This window comes from Lingula anatina, chromosome 3, assembly GCF_051362555.1.
Source record: "Lingula anatina isolate TDL-2025a chromosome 3, LinAna3.0, whole genome shotgun sequence".
Classification (NCBI taxonomy): domain Eukaryota; kingdom Metazoa; phylum Brachiopoda; class Lingulata; order Lingulida; family Lingulidae; genus Lingula; species Lingula anatina.
In genome coordinates this window covers 7,987,655-8,007,002 of record NC_141769.1, presented here as the reverse complement: position 1 = coordinate 8,007,002, position 19,348 = coordinate 7,987,655, and the positions used below count along the sequence as shown (strand labels likewise).

The 19,348-nt window shown below is 35.0% G+C and overlaps 1 protein-coding gene across 2 annotated transcripts; it reads left to right on the top strand.

The window, feature by feature from the left end:
* Nucleotides 1-20: 20 nt before the first annotated feature.
* On the top strand, nt 21-15,843 carry LOC106150556 (magnesium transporter NIPA2). Of its 2 annotated transcripts, none has more exons than XM_013523428.2 (7): nt 21-196; nt 8,505-8,666; nt 10,185-10,374; nt 12,101-12,157; nt 12,555-12,645; nt 13,076-13,236; nt 13,483-15,843. In XM_013523428.2, exons 1-7 carry the CDS (start codon nt 194-196, stop codon nt 14,190-14,192), a joined length of 1,374 nt encoding a protein of 457 aa, XP_013378882.1. In that variant the 5' UTR covers nt 21-193; the 3' UTR covers nt 14,193-15,843. The 2 variants fall into 2 exon arrangements, with proteins under 2 accessions (XP_013378882.1, XP_013378883.1); XM_013523429.3 differs by lacking the exon at nt 21-196 and adding an exon at nt 7,520-7,695.
* The last annotated feature ends 3,505 nt before the right edge of the window (nt 15,844-19,348 follow it).

Genomic DNA, 19,348 nt, shown 5'->3' with positions numbered 1-19,348 from the left:
TTACGCAAAATACACCTGACTCATTGCCATATTTTCTCACCTGAGAGACATTTGTTTCGTAATCAGATCAACACACTTAAAACGAGATAGCTCAATGGCTGCCTGGAATTTGTATTTAGATATCGAAACGGAAAACCCTCAGTGACTAATTTTTATTACGTGGAGTCACAAGGCAATTTGATCATGGCTGAACATGGTAAGTGTTACAACGTAACTTCATACATCAATAATTTTTTTGTTTTTGTACACCTGTATGTCGTTATGTAAAATGAACATATGCCGCCTGGTTACTAGTTATATAATTTAACTCATTACTTTGGTGAGTGATGACATAGATTGTGTTTTAACTCTGATTTAGTAAAAGTATTTTGTGTCATTGGCAACCAGTTGCACTGTCACTGTCACTCAGTGATAGAGCTACCAAACGCAGCTTGGCAGCCTTACGGCTGACCGATGAATGAAGATATGATAAACATTGCCTTCCAGTATCAGTAAACAAAGATAACAATAATAGGTAACATATTAAGAGTAAGACATATGATCACTGTTCGAAGTTTGTTCCTGATTAGTAAACGGGTTATGTACAGTGAGGGTTAGATAATCCATTTAGACTAGTCTAGTAGATTGAGGCAAGCCGGTTGGGGGTTAGATCAAAGTAGCGTATCATGATGAAGTAGGACTTAGAGATGGATTTATTTCTCTTTGATGCCGTAGATAAATATATTGTCAAAAATGTGGATTAGCTATAGCTTGAGACAGGTAAGTATGTTGGTTATGATTACAAGATATTATTACTCATTCAAATATGGAATGGGTACGGGTGTAACGTGACAGAGGGTCCCCCCCCATGATAGAGTCTGCTTCCCATTCGTTTATGAAGGTAAGCCTCCGCCTAGATCTTGACCCACTTAAGTCAGGCTGACCCTAACCATTATAACTAAATGGAGGGCGGACTTTCTGTTGCATGGACCCTCTAATCTCGTTACACCGGAAAAATAACCCTTTTGATTGTTTCAAGCTTTTGTAAATTTTGAAATTTATAGAATGTTATATGAATGTGAAAATGTATACAAAATCTAACTTGTTTTGTCTTTTGATATTTTACATACAATAATAAATGCTGAGGCAAATTTTGTACTTTGATGTTTCAGAAGTAAAAGATAACTAGTATAGAACATTTACAGAGTACAAGTAGGTCATTAGACCTACATGGGTCATGGAAAGTTCATATTGCAGTGATTTCAATTTGCTGGCATGCTAGACTAGTAAATGACAGATATTGAAAGTTAACAAGAAAGTTTACTGTATAGTAAGTTATTTTACTGATAGGTTGGGAACATTTCAAGAAGTGACATGTCCTTTAATGGATATTCCTATGTTGAATTAATTTCAAAATATCCAGTTCCCTATTACTCTTTTATTTATAATTTATGGATAAACAGTATAAGAAATATAAACTATTTCTTAAATAAATAAGTTCTAAGAAAGGCTGTTTTATAATTTTATCATTTTCTTAGAAGTGTTTTAAAATAATTTTTGGATTGGTTTTATACGAAATCATGAAACCACAACCACTACTGCTATGGCATTTGCTCTCTTTAAAATCTTGTTTTATTTTTCAGTTGCTAGGATATGGTTGTTATGCATCACATGGAGCCCTTTCATTAATGATAGCTACTGCACATTGGTTATTTTGCATTTTCTCCACATTCAGACTGATTATGTCTAGTATGAGAGAGAGAGTCAAACCTCAAGGGTGTATTCTAATTTCTCATCGTCCTACTTAATGACTACTACTTATTGACAGGCACAATGATTTAACTTATTCAGCCTTTATAAGATTAACAGTAAAACATGCACACGTCCCTTGTCACCTGATAAAACCCAGTGGGACACCATGACAGATTAACTTGAGCCTAAAGCTTTTCTGTAAATGTATTCATCAGATCATTATGGAAGGTGTCGTGGTGCCTAAAGTGTATGAAAGGCTTAATGACTCCAGGTGGTTTTCTACAGGGACTAGTGAGCAGCTTATGTTAGAGGAGCATAGATAGTATTAGGGTGCATTCCCATAGATTTTAGATCGATCTATCCCCGTAGGGAGTCTCACTAGATTACTGTCAGATAATCTCGCTTAAATGTTCGTCCCGCCTACTACAAGCTGTAAGGGGGTAATTTGTACCACCAGCGTAGGCGCTGGCGGTACACATGGTTTTAGTCCCGACCCGTATGTTCCGCCGGCTCCTGCGGCTCCGCCGCCAAGTCACCGTTACCGCTTCTCCTCCTAGACGGTAAGGGCCTCCATACCCATCTCTTGGATTTAGGTCACCTATAATCTCAACTCGTTCCACGTAAAATTTGGGCTTTGTCGGTATTGGGGTCTAGGTGTGGCACTCATTGCAATGCACCCTTGTCCAAAAATGGCAAAATTAAATGCTAATTATCTCCCCTACAGAAGGAATTATGGGAAAAATTTCTACAGACAGCTTTCCAAAAGTCATATGTGTAGATTCCAAATATGCCCTTGGATTTGACCTTTGACCTTTATTTTAAGGTCAAACGGGCCAAAATTTTCAAAAAAACAAAATTTTTGCCGAAAAAAAAATTATTTGCGGTCTTGTTCAGACACCACACAGACTTAACTAATAATATTAATGGAAAGTGTTACCCTTCAGGTCATCTTTCATCTCCGTGAATTTGGGGTCAATCGGTGCATTTTCACGGGAGTAGCGGCCATAAGATATCGAAACTGAAAACTGTCTCTAATTCGGGAACCGTTAATGCTAGACACCCATTCTTTTTTGCATTTTGTAGAGCATGTAAAGCCCAACACTGGAGGTGGTCTCCGTTTTTTTGTATTCCATACGGTTTTCGAGTTACGCTGTATCAAAAAGTACATATTGGTGGTGAAAGCAAAATGTGCAGTACGGTAATGGATAATAAATTTTGAACTCCGGAAAAATAAAACATAAGGTTTGGCAAAGCAGACAACTTGTGGTCAAAAATGACATTATTTCAACAAATTTGAACATCTGGAACTTCAGAGCACCTCCCATTTCAAGAATTTTGACCAAAATGACCTTTTCTTTATTTTAATTAATTTTTTTTGTAGGAAATTTATGGCACATTATGGTAACTCCAAAATTATAACATTTAGTCCCTTATATCTCCAAAACTGGCAGAGATAGGTCCATAGTTACTATTGAACTTGAATAGGAAGTCATATACTGGCAATCTAAATGTGACCTTAAAATTGACCTTTGACCTACTTTTCACCATGAACTGAACTTTGCAAATTTTGCTTCCCATTTATCTCCAAAACTTGCAGAGATAGGTCCATAGTTACTATTGAAGTTGAATAGGAAGTCATATACTGGCAATCTAAATGTGACCTTAAAATTGACCTTTGACCTACTTTTCACCATGAACTGAACTTTGCAAATTTTGCTTCCCTTTTATCTCCAAAACTGGCAGAGATAGGTCCATAGTTACTATTGAAGTTGAATAGGAAGTCATATACTGGCAATCTAAATGTGACCTTAAAATTGACCTTTGACCTACTTTTCACCATGAACTGAACTTTGCAAATTTTGCTTCCCTTTTATCTCCAAAACTGGCAGAGATAGGTCCATAGTTACTATTGAAGTTGAATAGGGAGTCATATACTGGCAATCTAAATGTGACCTTAAAATTGACCTTTGACCTACTTTACACCATGAACTGAATTTTGCAAATTTTGATTCCCTTTTATCTCCAAAACTGGCAGAGATAGGTCCATAGTTACTATTGAAGTTGAATAGGAAGTCATATACTGGCAATCCAAATGTGACCTTAAAATTGACCTTTGACCTTCTTTTCACCAAGAACTGAACTTTGCAAATTTTGCTTCCCTTTTATCTCCAAAACTGGCAGAGATAGGTCCATAGTTACTATTGAAGTTGAATAGGAAGACATATACTGGCAATCTAAATGTGACCTTAAAATTGACCTTTGACCTACTTTTCACCATGAACTGAACTTTGCAAATTTTGCTTCCCTTTTATCTCCAAAACTGGCAGAGATAGGTCCATAGTCTCTATTGAACTTGAACAGGAAGTCATATACTGGCAATCTACATGTGACCTTAAAATTGACCTTTGACCTACTTTTCACCATGAACTGAACTTTGCAAATTTTGATTCCCTTTTATCTCCAAAACTGGCAGAGATAGGTCCATAGTCTCTATTGAAGTTGAATAGGAAGTCATATACTGGCAATCTTAAAGTGACCTTAAAATTGACCTTTGACCTACTTTTCACCATGAACTGAACTTTGCATAGTTTGCTTCCCCTTTATCTCCAAAACTGGCAGAGATAGGTCCATAGTTACTATTGAACGTGAATAGGAAGTCATATACTGGCAATCTAAGTGTGACCTTGAAATTGACCTTTGACCTACTTATTATCATGAACTGAACTCTGCTAATTTCTTTCTCTTTTAACTCCAAACCTGGCAGAGATAGGCCCATAGTTACTATTGAAGTTGAATAGGAAGTCATATACTGGCAATTTACTGTGACCTTGGAATTGACCTTTGACCTACCTTGCGATGAACTTAACTTTGATTGTACCATTTTTAGTAACATATATATTTTTTGCATATTTTGAAAATTCTTGTTGATTGCATTTTTACAGCTTGTCAAGCACAAGACTGGTGGCTGTGTTCCTTATTTTGTATATGTGGGGGTCTATATGAATGCGCTTGCTCCAGCTGGTGGTACAATATTCGGAGGCGGTATCGCCTCTCTGATCCTCTAGTTAAATTTTGTGCCCGCCCGGCTGACAGCTATTTAGCATGAACCCCCAGGGAGTTAGGTCGATCTAGTTGGATCGATCTAATCTCTGGGAATGGGGTCTTAGTGATGGAGTTAAAAGCCAGGCCTAGAACCATAGTTGCTGCATGTCAAGAGGCTTTTAAGCAAATATTATTTAATGGTTTGAAATTTGTCATTGGAGAATTTATATTAAGTAAAATTAAGCTATTTGAAGTGCACTTAGATTTGCTGTAATTCCACTCTTTGCATTGTGCTCCATGGATATTTTAATACCTTCCCAAAAGGTAGGGGGTGGGTGTTTAGGTACAATGACATTACTTTTATTTACTCATTTATTTATTTATTTATTTATTTTATAATGTGAACTATCAAAGCAGTTTTGAAACTGCAGTCTTAATCATGAACTGATATTCCACCACTAATAAAATAACGTCTCTTCTGTCAAATGAAGTATCAACACTTTGATACATTTCCTGAAATGTAGAGGCATATGTGCAGTTCACTCATGGACTGTAATGGCTGTGCTGGGTGCCATGCTATCTCAACAATCTTAGTGGAAATAATTTCTTATCATTGGTAGCTTAGACACCCCCTTTCTTATTTATGTAAAGATTTCGAGATTTCTCATATATATATATATATATATATATATATATATATATATATATATATATATATATATATAACAGTAGTTTAGCCACTTATATATGAACTACTATTGTAGTACAGGTGGGAAATCATAATCAAACTGTCAGCAAAAGCATTATGTGACTAAGCCAGGTTTTTACAAGTGGACTGTAAAAGCATCACAGAAGAAGGTGTTAATCGCATCAGGTACTAGTACCTGAAGATGACAAACAAAAAAGCAATATCTTCATGTATTGAAGGCGATCCAGTCTTGTAATTTAGGCATCCATACTAGTAATTCCTCAGAGACACCATTTCTCTGTATTAGATCAAACACTGACCTGATGTAATGAAAATAAACTTGCAGGATGAAGTATACGTTATGTTAAGGAATATTTTTCAGCCCGTGATCTAAAACTTGTTAGTCGGGTAAAGTCATCAATTACATGACTAGGTATAGAAGTTATATGTATTCAGCAGAGGATGCTTGGTACGTGATGGAGTTTCTTAGTTGATGATTGTGAGAGAAAGAGGGAGTTGTGTACCAGTAATCTTGGAGTCGTATGCCCTAGCGTAGTAAGCCTAATCTAGTTTGCAGTGAAAGGAAGACCTGTACTGAGTTTTGGCAGGTGAGGAAATTTTATACATAAGTTCTTTGAAGTTGATTTTCTTCCATGTAATTTTCACCTGTGCATTTAGTATGACAAAATGAAACAACGCATGTGGATTTAAAATTTAATTTGCCCACACTTATCTGACTGTATGTGTGACCTGACTGATGTTATGGTACAATTTTTATAAATTACTAGGAAACAGTGGTCGGATATTTGAAATAGACAATGTAATATAATGGTGAAATTGCCTTTCCTGTATAACTGATGTGCTGTCCTCACATTAGATAAGCCTGTCCTCCTATGAAAAAAAAACCCCTCTGGAAGCTATTTGTTTTCCTACCTGTTGGACAATTTAAGGTTTCACTTTGTTCACTGCAGCAGATAGGAAGGCTGTTTTAAGTGCAGTATATTATGATGCTCAGAGATTGATGTCTAGGCAGATTTCTAGGGAATATCCTGTGTTTTGTTAAGGTAGCAATTTTCGATGAATCAAAGGATAATGAAACCTTCAGTAGCAACAGGATATACAGTGTATTGCTGGTAATACACTGTAGCACATAAGTTTATTTTTTGTAAGCCTGCTAAAGTCAAACACTAGTAGCGAGCTTCTGAATTTTCAGCAATACTGGCAATTTTATTAGTGAGGAGCAGAAAACTAGTTGAATTTTGAAGAAGGCCATTAATGCAACAGGAAGAAGAAATTGGTGAAAAGGGATTTATTACGGCCCAAGGAAGGGAAACGAGCTAAGGTTCCTTGGATTCTTTCTGGAATGGAACTTATCAGAAGACTCAGATTCTTGATGAGCTGGCCCAGACTGTCTTAACCAAATCAAGGTTTTCGGGGTTGGTAAATGGATGCAGTCGACATCTTGATGTTGTTTGAAGTTGTTCTGAAAAAAGGATACCATAGATACAGAGCATTTTTGGTGAACCAGTACAGGGAAATCCCACAAATGTCAGGAATATCAAGTCTTTCCAGGCAATCAATTCTTTCCAGGCAAAAAGCAATGGAATTCTAGGAATATTGGGAATTTTTTTTACATTCTGGCATGCATGGATAAAAATGGATGAGAAATGTGAAAAGTTATCATTACTGGAAGCATTGATGTTGATAAAAAACGAAATTGTATGAAAATAGAATTATGGTTGTTAATATTTTATAACTTCAATTTACTCATAGCATATAAATACTGGGGAGAAATGATGGTATTATATGGATATGATAAAGGTATTATAATAGGATCTCTATCAGTTTTTATCAGCAGGAACCATAAATAACTGATGTGTGAAAGTATTCAGCCTCTGATTTGGGGGGGGGAGTATGGATTCCAAGAATAATTTGTGTAAGAGCCAGCATGGTGTGATAGTTTACATGTCAGTTGCATGAATCAGAAGACTTCTAGAAATAAATGATGCTCATACTCTTAATAGTATGGTTCTCAGAAATGCGTTGTTTCATAAAGAACCCGTACAGGGGGTTCAGCCAAAGATGTGAAAGATCAAGTTCCAGAGTTTTCAGTTTGGATTGTTCTACTTGATAAGAAAAGAGAAGGAGGCAGTTTCAGAATCTTTTCTGGATAATTCTTTGGAGCCAGTTGTTTTCATTATACGGATTCACTGCAGTTCATTTGGATCCAAGATGTAAGATGGTTTCAAATTAAGTGAAAATATTCTATTTGACTACTGGTATATGAATATCTATTGCAGCTAGGTTTAGCTGCCAAACAGTTTAATGTTATCATATGTAACCTTATCAGCATTGGCTTCAATTTAAGAAGCCCCAAGGCTTTTGTTGTTGATTTTGATTTATCTGTACATTGATTTTGTACAGAAATAGCACATGGGGCATTTAATACACGGGGAAGCTTGTTGCTAGACCAGTTACCCCTGTGTAATACCACATTGAAAATTGGTTTCTAAACATCTTAAAACAACAAGAATTGTGCCCAGTGAGATTTTAGTTTTGAGATTAATGTCAAATTACATGTAGCCGTGGAATCCTGGACCACTCTAGGAATTGAGAGTCATGCTTTGAATTTATTTATTTATTTATTCATATGCTATACAATGAATATTGAGATGTAAATACATTCATATTCACATTTCCTTATTATATATTGTTTTGATGTTTCAGAACTGTTGAGGCCAGTCTTTCACTGCATTATATTGAATTATAGTAATATATTAATCAGAACATAATACTTTCTTGTGACCTAGTTATATATGGTATAAATTTACACATTGTTAGTGAGTGAAGCAATGTCCTCACAGTTTCTGGTTATGATAACACTCACTATTGTGTCTGTGTATTTAACTCTCCTATTTCAGTGGTATGGCTGAAAGTGGTGGCATTGAGTAACATGTAGACTTGCATGAATCTAGGGCTCAGTATTGTGCTCTAGCATGGATACTGTACAGTGGTATTAAGTTGCTATTTCTTTTCTTTTCAGTTACAAAGACCGTTTGTTATCCGTGCATGCCTGACAATATTGGTACTGCTGACTGTATTCTGGGTTCTCTATAAGATTCACACAGAAGGAAGCCTCTCGCAAAGTTTTCCAACCATTTTAGGACTGACATTTCACATGATGTCTTCCTCTGCCTCCACTGTGGTAAGTGATTTGCTCTTTCGCATTATATCACATAAGGTTTCCAGGGGAGGATTTAAGCTGTCTTCTGGATCTTCTGGAAGACGGTCAGATTTTAAAGTTTTTAAGAGATATCCAATTTTTTTTTTTTTTTATTCGGAAGACGGTCAAAAATAGAGAATAGATCAATAAAGATTATTGGGAAGACTGTCAGAAAATATCTCTGGATCTGTATCTGGTAAACTTTCTTATGATATCACATGTAATTTCATGTGGCATAACATACAGATTCACTTGATACTCAAATTAACCTCTGTTGGCAATTAGAATACAAAGGTACATATTTATGTTTTTGATGAGCTGTTTTTTTTTAAATAAATTTATAAATTACAAGACCTTTTTGATATTAGCCTACTAGTATCATATTCAGAAGTTTCAAATGTTTATTATGAGAGAAAACTAATAAAGCATTGTTTTAGGTAGTTAATTATTTTGTTAGAATTAAGTAATTACTGCAACTTTGTTTAGACTTGGATCACATGCATATTCAGTATTGGAATTATCATCAAAATATTTATGAGGGCTTTAGGGAATAACCTCTTTATTTGATTCCCACTTATATATCATTATAAATACTGCAGCTGCATATCTAAAAGTACAGCATTTATGTTGAATTGGGAATTTCCATAATTTCTATACTCAAATTATTCTTAAAAAATTAGCAAAAATCCCCCTTTTTAATACTGAAACATACAAACTGTAGTCAAGTTGAATTTCAACAGAATGGTAAATAAGGTTGTAAGTTTACCTGTGCATAAACTTTTGTACAGTATATATAACTCCTCTGGGGCACTGACCCGTACCTGAGACATGTAGGTCAGGTGTTAACAGAAATGTGGACCCGTTCTCTCTACCAGCTTAACAATGGATAACCAAATTTAATCACTAAATAGCTAAATGCCCTTTGAACAGCTTGTACAGAAGAGTAGATTATTTATAATAAAGCTTTTTTCAACAGACATGTCGATTGAAAAATACACTATCTGTCTGTGATTGACTATTTGAAAAATTCTACATGTAGATTGTCATTAGCTGTCCTAGTGACCGTGACTGTACTTTTGCCCAAGGTAACTTCACCTGCTCTCTGAACCATCACTTTATGCTGCATAATGGTGTTACTCTGCGTTCTAGTCTGCCATAGTAAACTGCTAGACATAGAGTTGTGACTCAGATTTATAGGTCATGAAGGGTCCAGTGCAGTAACCTGAGATGTTATGTTGTTGTCTTTTGAACATAACACACACACACACACGCACATGCACACACAATGACCTGTACTACATATATCATGGAGGTACATATATTACAGAGAATCTAATCATGTTAAACATTTGAACATGTGTTTTGAAAATTGAGCTTTTTTGTGGATTTATCATGATTGTGGAAATAGTATGAACACACACACACACACACGCAAACACACACTCTCTCACACACACCAAATATCAATTTTGTAACATGTTATGAACTTTTCAATTTCAGAACTCCACCCTAAGCCCTAGCATCATGCCGACCAATGGCACCCACGTCCACTCTGTAGACCCTGATAAAGCTATGAGGGATTTCTATATAGGATTCTTCCTGGCAGTCAGCTCCAGTATATTCATTGGTGCAAGCTTCATATTGAAAAAGAAAGGACTGAAGAAGTTGGCTACTAGTGGAACAAGAGCAGGTGTTTATTGCTTAAAGTTGATATTCTTAAAATACAAAATGTTTTAATTTGTATGGACTGGGATCACTTTGTGGATGGATAAACCAGCAGGGATAAGGGAGTGAGGTGATTTTTAAAATGAAATCCCTGTTCAGTCATTATAATGAAGGGTGCTTGCAGGATGTAATGCAATCATATATTGAGGTGCAGCCTGTGTCTTGAAGGGGAAAGAGTTGCAAAATGAACTTTTTTGAAGATAGAATTGGTTTAGTCAGTGTAATCCATACTTGGGTTTATTCAGAATGTTATGCAGTCAAATGTTTATACTTAATGAGAATGAATACCACCTTAATCTGATATATCACAGTCACAAAACACTGAGAGGCAAATCACACACACACACACACACACACACACACACACACACACACATAAAGTTTAGATCAAAGGCTTATGACGACCCACATCCATAAATAAGAGAGTACAACTGTTATCATAGATATGCAAACCACTATACTCGGAGCCATACGATTCCATCTAAGAGAAATGCCCAGGTTTTAGCAGAACACTACAGACTAAACCAATCTCAGTCGAGGTGACTAGAAATCTAACAGAACCCCACGTAGAATCATTGATTTTCTGTCGGTTCAGGTGAGCTGCCTGCTTTCCAGACATTTTCATTATTAAAGCAGGGTCATGATAATTCAGGGAACAGTGGTTACTTTCGCAATATTTCTAGTGACTCAGCCTCCAACCTATTGTCCATATCATATAATATTGATGGCGTACTAGTAGTGAATTGTCAGACTAGCCAAGGGTTTCACTGGGGTGAATAGTACAGGGTGTATCACTTGATTTTTAACACCTCACAATGAGTTGAAAGGGAATAAGTAAATTAATTAAATGGGAATCATCCAAAGTAACAGTTAATGGAGTTGTCGGCACCGTGTGGCTTCATACGAGACTGGAAAACATGCGAGAATCTATGGAAGATGGGGGTAATCTTCTCATTAATAAGTGCAAAACTCACATCACCAAAAGCAACCTACACGTAACATGCAAAACAGAACAGAAAATAACCAGAAAAATATCAGCTGATTAACTCTGCCAGATTTTATTTGTTGCTGCATTGCAGTAGCTAGTTTGCCATTACCCACTGATATCAAGGGCCCCTAAATTAGTCTGCAAAGTTTCACTCTGGGCCTTGTGAAATTTTTGTAACAGTGTAATAGCACACCATGTGGCCAGAGAGTACTTTGCCATTATTTCTGACCCCACTGTCCTCCAAATCCTAGAAAAATATCTCACTTGATTTTATGCCAGGTCTTGAGGCTTTGGGCTTTCTAGGATGATTGATTCCTATGAATTTGACAAAAGATCTCTGTTCTAGCAACTCCATCACTAAGAGTACTGTAGGTGTGGAAACCAACATTTCCTTCAATATGCCTTGGTTCTGCCTAAGTGGAATTTAAAAATTGATTATTCCAATGGAGATAGCTTAAGTCTGGTATAGGCTCAGGTAAACCTCACCTGCATTATGTATGTAGAACAGCTTAGATGTTGATGATACAGTATTTGATCAAAGAACTGGCTGCATTACCATTGATTCCATGTCCCATTTTATAACTTAGATAGTACTGCTAATATTATATCCAGTTGAATGGCTCATAATTATGTTGAGGTGCCCTTGTAATGGATTATCTTAATTGTATGGTTGATGGTTAACACTGTGCTGCTTCTTTTCCAGGTGAGGGCGGCTATGGCTACCTGAAGGAGCCCCTGTGGTGGCTAGGACTGATTCTTAGTAAGTGATGAATGTGTCTGCCCTGGCATACATTTGGATTTAGTCAGATAGCTGAAAAAAAGGTTGGCCAAATTGGCATTTCATTCAAACAACTCGATATAAATAAGCCAGTAAGTGAATGGGTGATAAAATAAACAGATGTATAAAAAATGATTTATTAAAATATTAAAAAGAAAATAAGTAAAATGATAAGTAAAATGGAATATTCTTCACTTGCTACTTTTTATGTAGCTAATTAGGTAAATAGATAATGAAATTAATATGTGAATAAATAGATAAAGAATGTCATTAATGAATGAATAGATAAACTAACCCCTACCTCTATCTTTTATAGAAATGATATGTTATATTTAACAACAGGTTTATTTATTTATTTATAATTTTTTACCGTCCTCAGTGGGAACTGGAGAGGCAGCTAACTTCACAGCGTATGCATTTGCTCCTGCTACTCTAGTCACCCCCCTTGGAGCCCTCAGTGTCCTTGTGGCGTAAGTTGTCACCCATCTCTGGGAACCCTCCTGAATTTGTCACTTGTAAAAGATTGGTTGGAAAAGAAGAAATATCTTTTTGAAGGATTCATTTATCAGAAAAATGAATAGTGGTAACATTGGTGAAAAAGTATCAATGTATGAAAAAAAAACTTTTTGACTTAAAACTAGTTTTTAGTATCCATGTTGAAAAAAACTTTTGACCGAAACTTACTTTTTAGTATCCACCAGACAAGATGGCCTGAATAATTGAAAAAGTTGACAGAATAAACAACTACAAACAGAAAGTTCAGCATAAAGCTGTTTATGAATGTCCTAACTATGTACATTTAAATCTGTACAAATGAGCTAGCTAAGCAGCATATATACAAAATTACATAAAACTTCCAGTAAAATTAAGTCAATACATAATATTTCAACTTCTTCTTAGGGCTGTCATGTCTTCGTATTTGCTGAAAGAGCGTCTCAATCTTCTGGGAAAGATTGGCTGCTTGCAGTGCATTCTGGGATCCACTATTGTAGTCATCCATTCTCCAAAAGAACAGGAAGTTGATAGCATGGAGTCCCTGGCACACAAGCTTGTAGATCCAGGTGAATAAAGCTGCTGTAGATATAAATTAAGTCTTCTCAGATAGATGGCATTAGTTGCAGACCATAATCTGGTTTTCAAACTGATTTTGTGTTCAGAAAAATGTAAAATAGATGGAACATGAATTTGTTGTTTATCTTGTATATGCTGAACAGGTCATAAAAATTTATTCAGTATCTTAAATTCTTAAGCAAAATTATGATAAAACTGTTATCTAAATAAAGATGCTGTTTTTTCCTTTATTTCAGTCTTCATTACGTATGTAGCCATAGTGTTTGTCATCGCTGGGGTACTGATATTCTACTATGCTCCAAGACATGGCACCACCAACGTCCTGATCTACATTGTTATCTGCTCAGTGATTGGTTCTTTATCTGTGATGGGCTGCAAGGCCCTGGGTGTTGCCCTAACAGAGACGTTCAGCGGGAGGAAAAATGAATTCACCAATTGGCTAACATACTTTTTCATATTCACGGTGGCTTTGTTTGTATCAGTACAATTAAACTACTTAAACAAAGCTTTGGATATATTCAACACTGCCGTGGTGACACCTATATACTATGTATTTTTTACCTCATTTACAATTATAGCATCTGCCATTTTGTATAAAGAGTGGGGTCACTTGGGCGCCATGGATGCTATGGGAGTAATATGTGGATTCCTGACCATAGTTGCAGGTATATTCCTTCTCCACGCATTTAAAGACATGCGGGTCTCCCTAGCTAATCTACCCAAAGCCCGAAAGGACCAAACTCCAACTAACGGAGATGCTTCTGACAGTGGTGGCTTTATAAATAGACATGAAGGAGATGTCTCAAGAAACCTTCTTAATTCGCGAGATGAATTAGGCAGTGAAGACGAGATGAACTCTACCGAGCACCTCCATACAACAGACCATCCTTCATATAAAACATCTAATTATGTTTCAATGGATCATAATAATCCAACAAATGCATAGATTATATGATGGAAGGAAAAGATATCATCTTCATTGTCGTCATCATCAGTTACTGTAGTGCCTATTATATAGGAGTGAGCCTTTTCTTGACAATATTGTAAATACTGAGAATTCTTTGAAAATAATGGGACCAGTGCTTATCTGTGAAAACGAAAGGTTTTATTGTCCAAAACCTTGGGAATAGCTAGGATTTCTCAACATGTTTTGCTAGATGTATTTGGTATCAGTTTGATGTAATTTGGATGTTAATATTGTGATTTAACATACAAGAAGCTATTGTTTGTAGAGATTGATTAATCACTAATTCACAGGCCATATTGACAAAAGAGATAGACTTGGATGCTTATGGTGTTTTATAGTGCAAAATGAGACAAATGTGCTGTGTAAGGAAACATTATTTCAGGTTATTTGTGGATAAATGTGAATGTGTCTGCTGAAACTGCTATTCAGATACTTCCATCCTAGTACATTCTGCTGGATTTTAGATTGTTGGTTTCCACAACAATATTGTTGGCTCGGATGTTTGGAGAGAAAAGGTTCAGCTCTGTTTATTTTCTCAACAAAATGTGACTTGATGTATACCTAGTTTTACTATATACATAGCCTGAGAAAATGACTATTTTGTGATTGTGTGAGTAACGAAAGTTATTTTTAATTAAAATCCTCAGAGAAGTGATGTAGAGTAAAGAGATTTAAAAATGTCCTATTTAAGTTTATTCTCAATATTGTAGCTGTGAGTCCCTATTAATTGAAAAGAATTGTGTGGGTTTGTTTCTGGTTGTGCTTTTTTTCCTTTTTCAAAATAGTCCCATTCCATATAAGAAGTTTAGCTATAATATTCAAAATAATTTGAAATTCTGTAGTTTCTTTTATTCATCCAAAAGTTATCCCCTAGATTTATACTGTACAGGGTTATATGAATAAAATCTAAAAATCGGTATCATTAAGTTAACGTATCAAGTCATGAGAGTTGTTTAGTCTAAAAAACACCATCATTAAAAGGATGTTATATATTTAATTGGCAAGATATATATTGATGTTGAAAGGAGAAATGAATGTAGGCAATTTTGTGATTCTTCTGGGCCAGTAGGTGTTGGTAGGATTAAAGAGTTATGATAATATTTTAATTTGTTTTTAAATGTTGTGAGTGCAATTGTCCTGGTATTCCATCCATCCATATTGGATTCTATTCGATGCATTTCACATTAATTTATTATTGTTGCTCCGGCATTTGACAGCCGCTGATCACTCTACTAGGGCTCTCTGCAATTGTTCCAGTTATCTTTAATATGTGAAAGTAGAATTAATGAAAATACTAATATTATTTTAATTTTGTTTTTAGACCTCAGTAAATACCTTGTTGTGAGTTTGTGTAGCGAAACCATGGTTCAAAAAAGAAATAGCTCTGCTTAAAGCTTTCTTAATTAATAGAAAAGTGAAGTTTTAAATTGTCTGTTCACAAAGTTAAAATTGAGATCATCTATGCTGTTAGCTTATAGCCAATCTCATCCCCCTCCACCCCCTCCCCCCTTTTGTGATACTTAGCTGTCCCTTATTGTTGAAATATCCAATGTTACTGTCAATAAATTATATCAGTGTACATGGTTGATATGGTATAAGTGGCTGTTGACCAATAAAACTGTTCTTTTTATATGTGATTTCTTTTAACATGTGACAAGATACTTTGCTGCTGAAGTAGTTTAGATACATGTATTTCTTGCTGCCATTAGCAGTTGGAATGTACTCTGAAAATGGAAAACAATAAGAAAGGTGTAATGAAAGGCAGATGAAGTATTTTAAAGTTTAAATGAAAGTTGAAAGTTAAAATTAACCAGGTACCTTACCTATGGCATATTAAAAAGATTTTAGTAATTTTTAAGTATCGTCTAACATTAAAACTTTAAGCCTCTAAAAGTATAACAATCACTACCATGTTAAAAACCACCAACACCACTGCTAGTACAACCAGAAATATTATTTCACTTAATTTACTTTACATGTTAACTCCATCTATCTATTGTGCCATTGAAGGCTGGAGCTGAGTTCTCAATTGTGTTAGTTGTGATATGGGTGTTCTCAACACAACCACCATTAGATTGTGTTTTAAGGTTTTTTTTTAAAGAAATGTTAACTTTCTGTCCAGCCTTAATTTTTGTATGTATGGTATACCACACAAATGCCGGTACAAACACACACACACACACACACACACACACACACATGTACACATGTACACATGCAGAAAAAAATAAGGAAAAAAAAATAAATGAAGTGATGGTTAATGTGAGCTGCAAACAAATCACTGTGAAATTAATACTACCGAAATTTTAAAGAAAATTGACAAATTCACAGTAATTAAAACTTCGGCAATACAAGTGAAAGTATTGTATTCATTACCACTATTCGTTAATTTTTTATCAAGTAAAGCAAGGTTCAACTTTATGATGTCAAACTGTTCTATCCTGAAGTGGCAGAGGAAAAAAGTTTTTTTTAGATAACTAATTGTATACATTTTTCTTTGTCAAACTTACAAAGAAGCATTTAAAAAGCTCTTGATGAAGATTTACGTGGCTATTGTTTAGTTGCAATGTTTTGCCATAAATAACAAAATTAATTACCACATTTTAAATTTGTGGGCAATGTAATGTTTTAATTGAGGTGTAAGAATGTACCTCTGCCTTGATTTATTCTAAAAGAAAATAAAATTTATTGAAATAGGAAATATTAACTCTGCACTCATTTATAGGGCAGTTCAGTTCTTAATCCTTTTGCACTTATTGAAAAGATTCCAAGACTGCATTTCCAAAATATTACAAATGTGTTTTTTTAATGCAACGTTTAATATCCATTTAATCATTTGATATGTGACATCCTTACTGTTTTGATAAGGGTTATGGGTTATGCTACTATTAAATGATCAAATGATGTAAAAAAATTCACATCTCTCCATTTTTTACCAGATGCACAAGAATTGGCCATAAAACTGATTGATAGATGGAACAAACTCCCACAGACACAGCATAACATTGAGTCATAGAGTAAATATTTTAATTCAGGTCTTTGAAATGACTGGAATACCTTACCCCCTCTGGAGGCTAACTACTGGAAAGGATGGGGAAATGGTCCTGATCAAGGGAGTGACTGCATGGGAGGGCCGAAAAAACTTTAAGTTGTGCATGCACGCATTAACCCACATGATCATACATGCTGTAACATACAAGCACACATGGAAGGATATTTGAACATATGAACACAAATGCACACACAAATACACTAACAAGTATACACATACATGAACATGCAAAGAAAAAAAATCACCACCATGACTTCATTACAATAGCAGCTAACATCTCACTGTGTTTTTTTACATAATTACAGCAATTATTTAAAAACGGCTAATTATCCATCAAATTACACAGTTTTATGCTGTTGGTGACTGGTGGGCAGACAGTTGTAAACACGCCACCTACAGGGTCAGTCAATAAGATGCAGTGGTCGGCCTGGTGAGCTGTTTAAGTGTCTCCTCATTCAACCTTTGAGCACAACAAAACTATAAATTACCATTCATGCGGTTACATTTGTGGTTAGAGAGTGTTTTTCAAGTCGACCAATTTAGTTGTGGGATCAAATGACCTTTTGCCCTTATAGTGACCGTGCAATATTTGAATGAAATAACAGTTAGATTGGAAAAATAACTTTTGACGCTGTTGTTAAATCTTGGCCTGCTGACTGTATAATGGTAAAACGGTGACTGACTCTCTGATTTTTATGCGTATATATATATATATATATATATATATATATATCTTTTTTTTCAAACATTTTTTCTTAATTTGTACATGGTATTGAAAAAATTGTTACTTTCTATCGCTCATCATAAATTAAGAAAAATATTTATTTCCTAAATCAGCTAGCTATCAGGTCATGCCACAGAATAGTGTTCATTTGAGTTACATCAGTGACACAAATTTTATACACTTGGCCAAAAAATCTGGAAAAATCTATTTGGATAATTATAAAATAACCATATGAGCTAAGGTAAATATTTAAGCCAAATATTGGATAATGCACCGACCATTCGTTAATTTTACATACACTGAAGGTTTTCCCACTCTATGTTACCTAGTTTTTTTAATGATTGAAAAACAATTTCATGCTTTTGAACTTTTTGAGGTCCAAGTGTTCTTCACACAATTCTGACTTGCCACATTATCTTCCCTATTTTATGTTATAGTTCTTTCAATATGGAAAGGAAAAAATACAAATTATTTAAAAGTAATGTAAAAAAAGTTAAGAAAATATTACACAAAATGTGTGCATCACTGACATATTTCAATATATTGAAACTAAAATGTTCACTTTTCTGTGGAATGAAGTGAACCATTAAAGTATAGGGGAAAAAACCATTGCAACTCATGTACCAGCATGTATTCTGGCAAACATGCACAGTCTGACAAATATATACAACAAGCTGACACTAAACTAAACTAAGCTTATAAATATAAGAAATACAGCATGTAGCTTTTTGTTGATAAACAGAACATTGCCCTTAAAGGATAAGTGACTGTAGTTCATAAATAAGTCGCTTGCTTTTTCTCTCTGGTAGTTTTATTGTCATATAATGGTGAATTGAGCAACATTTAGTTGGGATATCATGATTCAAAATGTGATAGGGCACAATAATTTCAATTATTTGTTCAAAAGTTTAGTAGGTGTCAACATCAATAGTTTGTAAATCAAACTCTACTTTGATTGTAGGAGTAAAATAGGGGATATGTGAGAGAGCGTGGGTGGATGTTAGCATGTTCCAGCTTGTATAAATCAGATTGTATTACTCTTCTCAAAGTTGATCATGTACACAAGAGGTGCTATGGAGGCGTTTTGACAAGAAAATTTCATAATGGAGGGCTTTATCTAGAGTTCATCTCTTGCTTGCTGATCATGGACTGGGTGGCAAGGGACGGAATTTAATACAGTAGTAATTTGTTAACAGATGTTATTTTGTGTTCCTGGTTGAAGGCAAATATATAAAACATGGACTGAATGTAGTTCTTTAAATTACTATTGAATGATATCTTGCATGGATACTTTTAAAGGGGAAAATGCCAGCCATACATTATGTCTAAATTAAGTTTTCAAAATTGCATTGTTATATC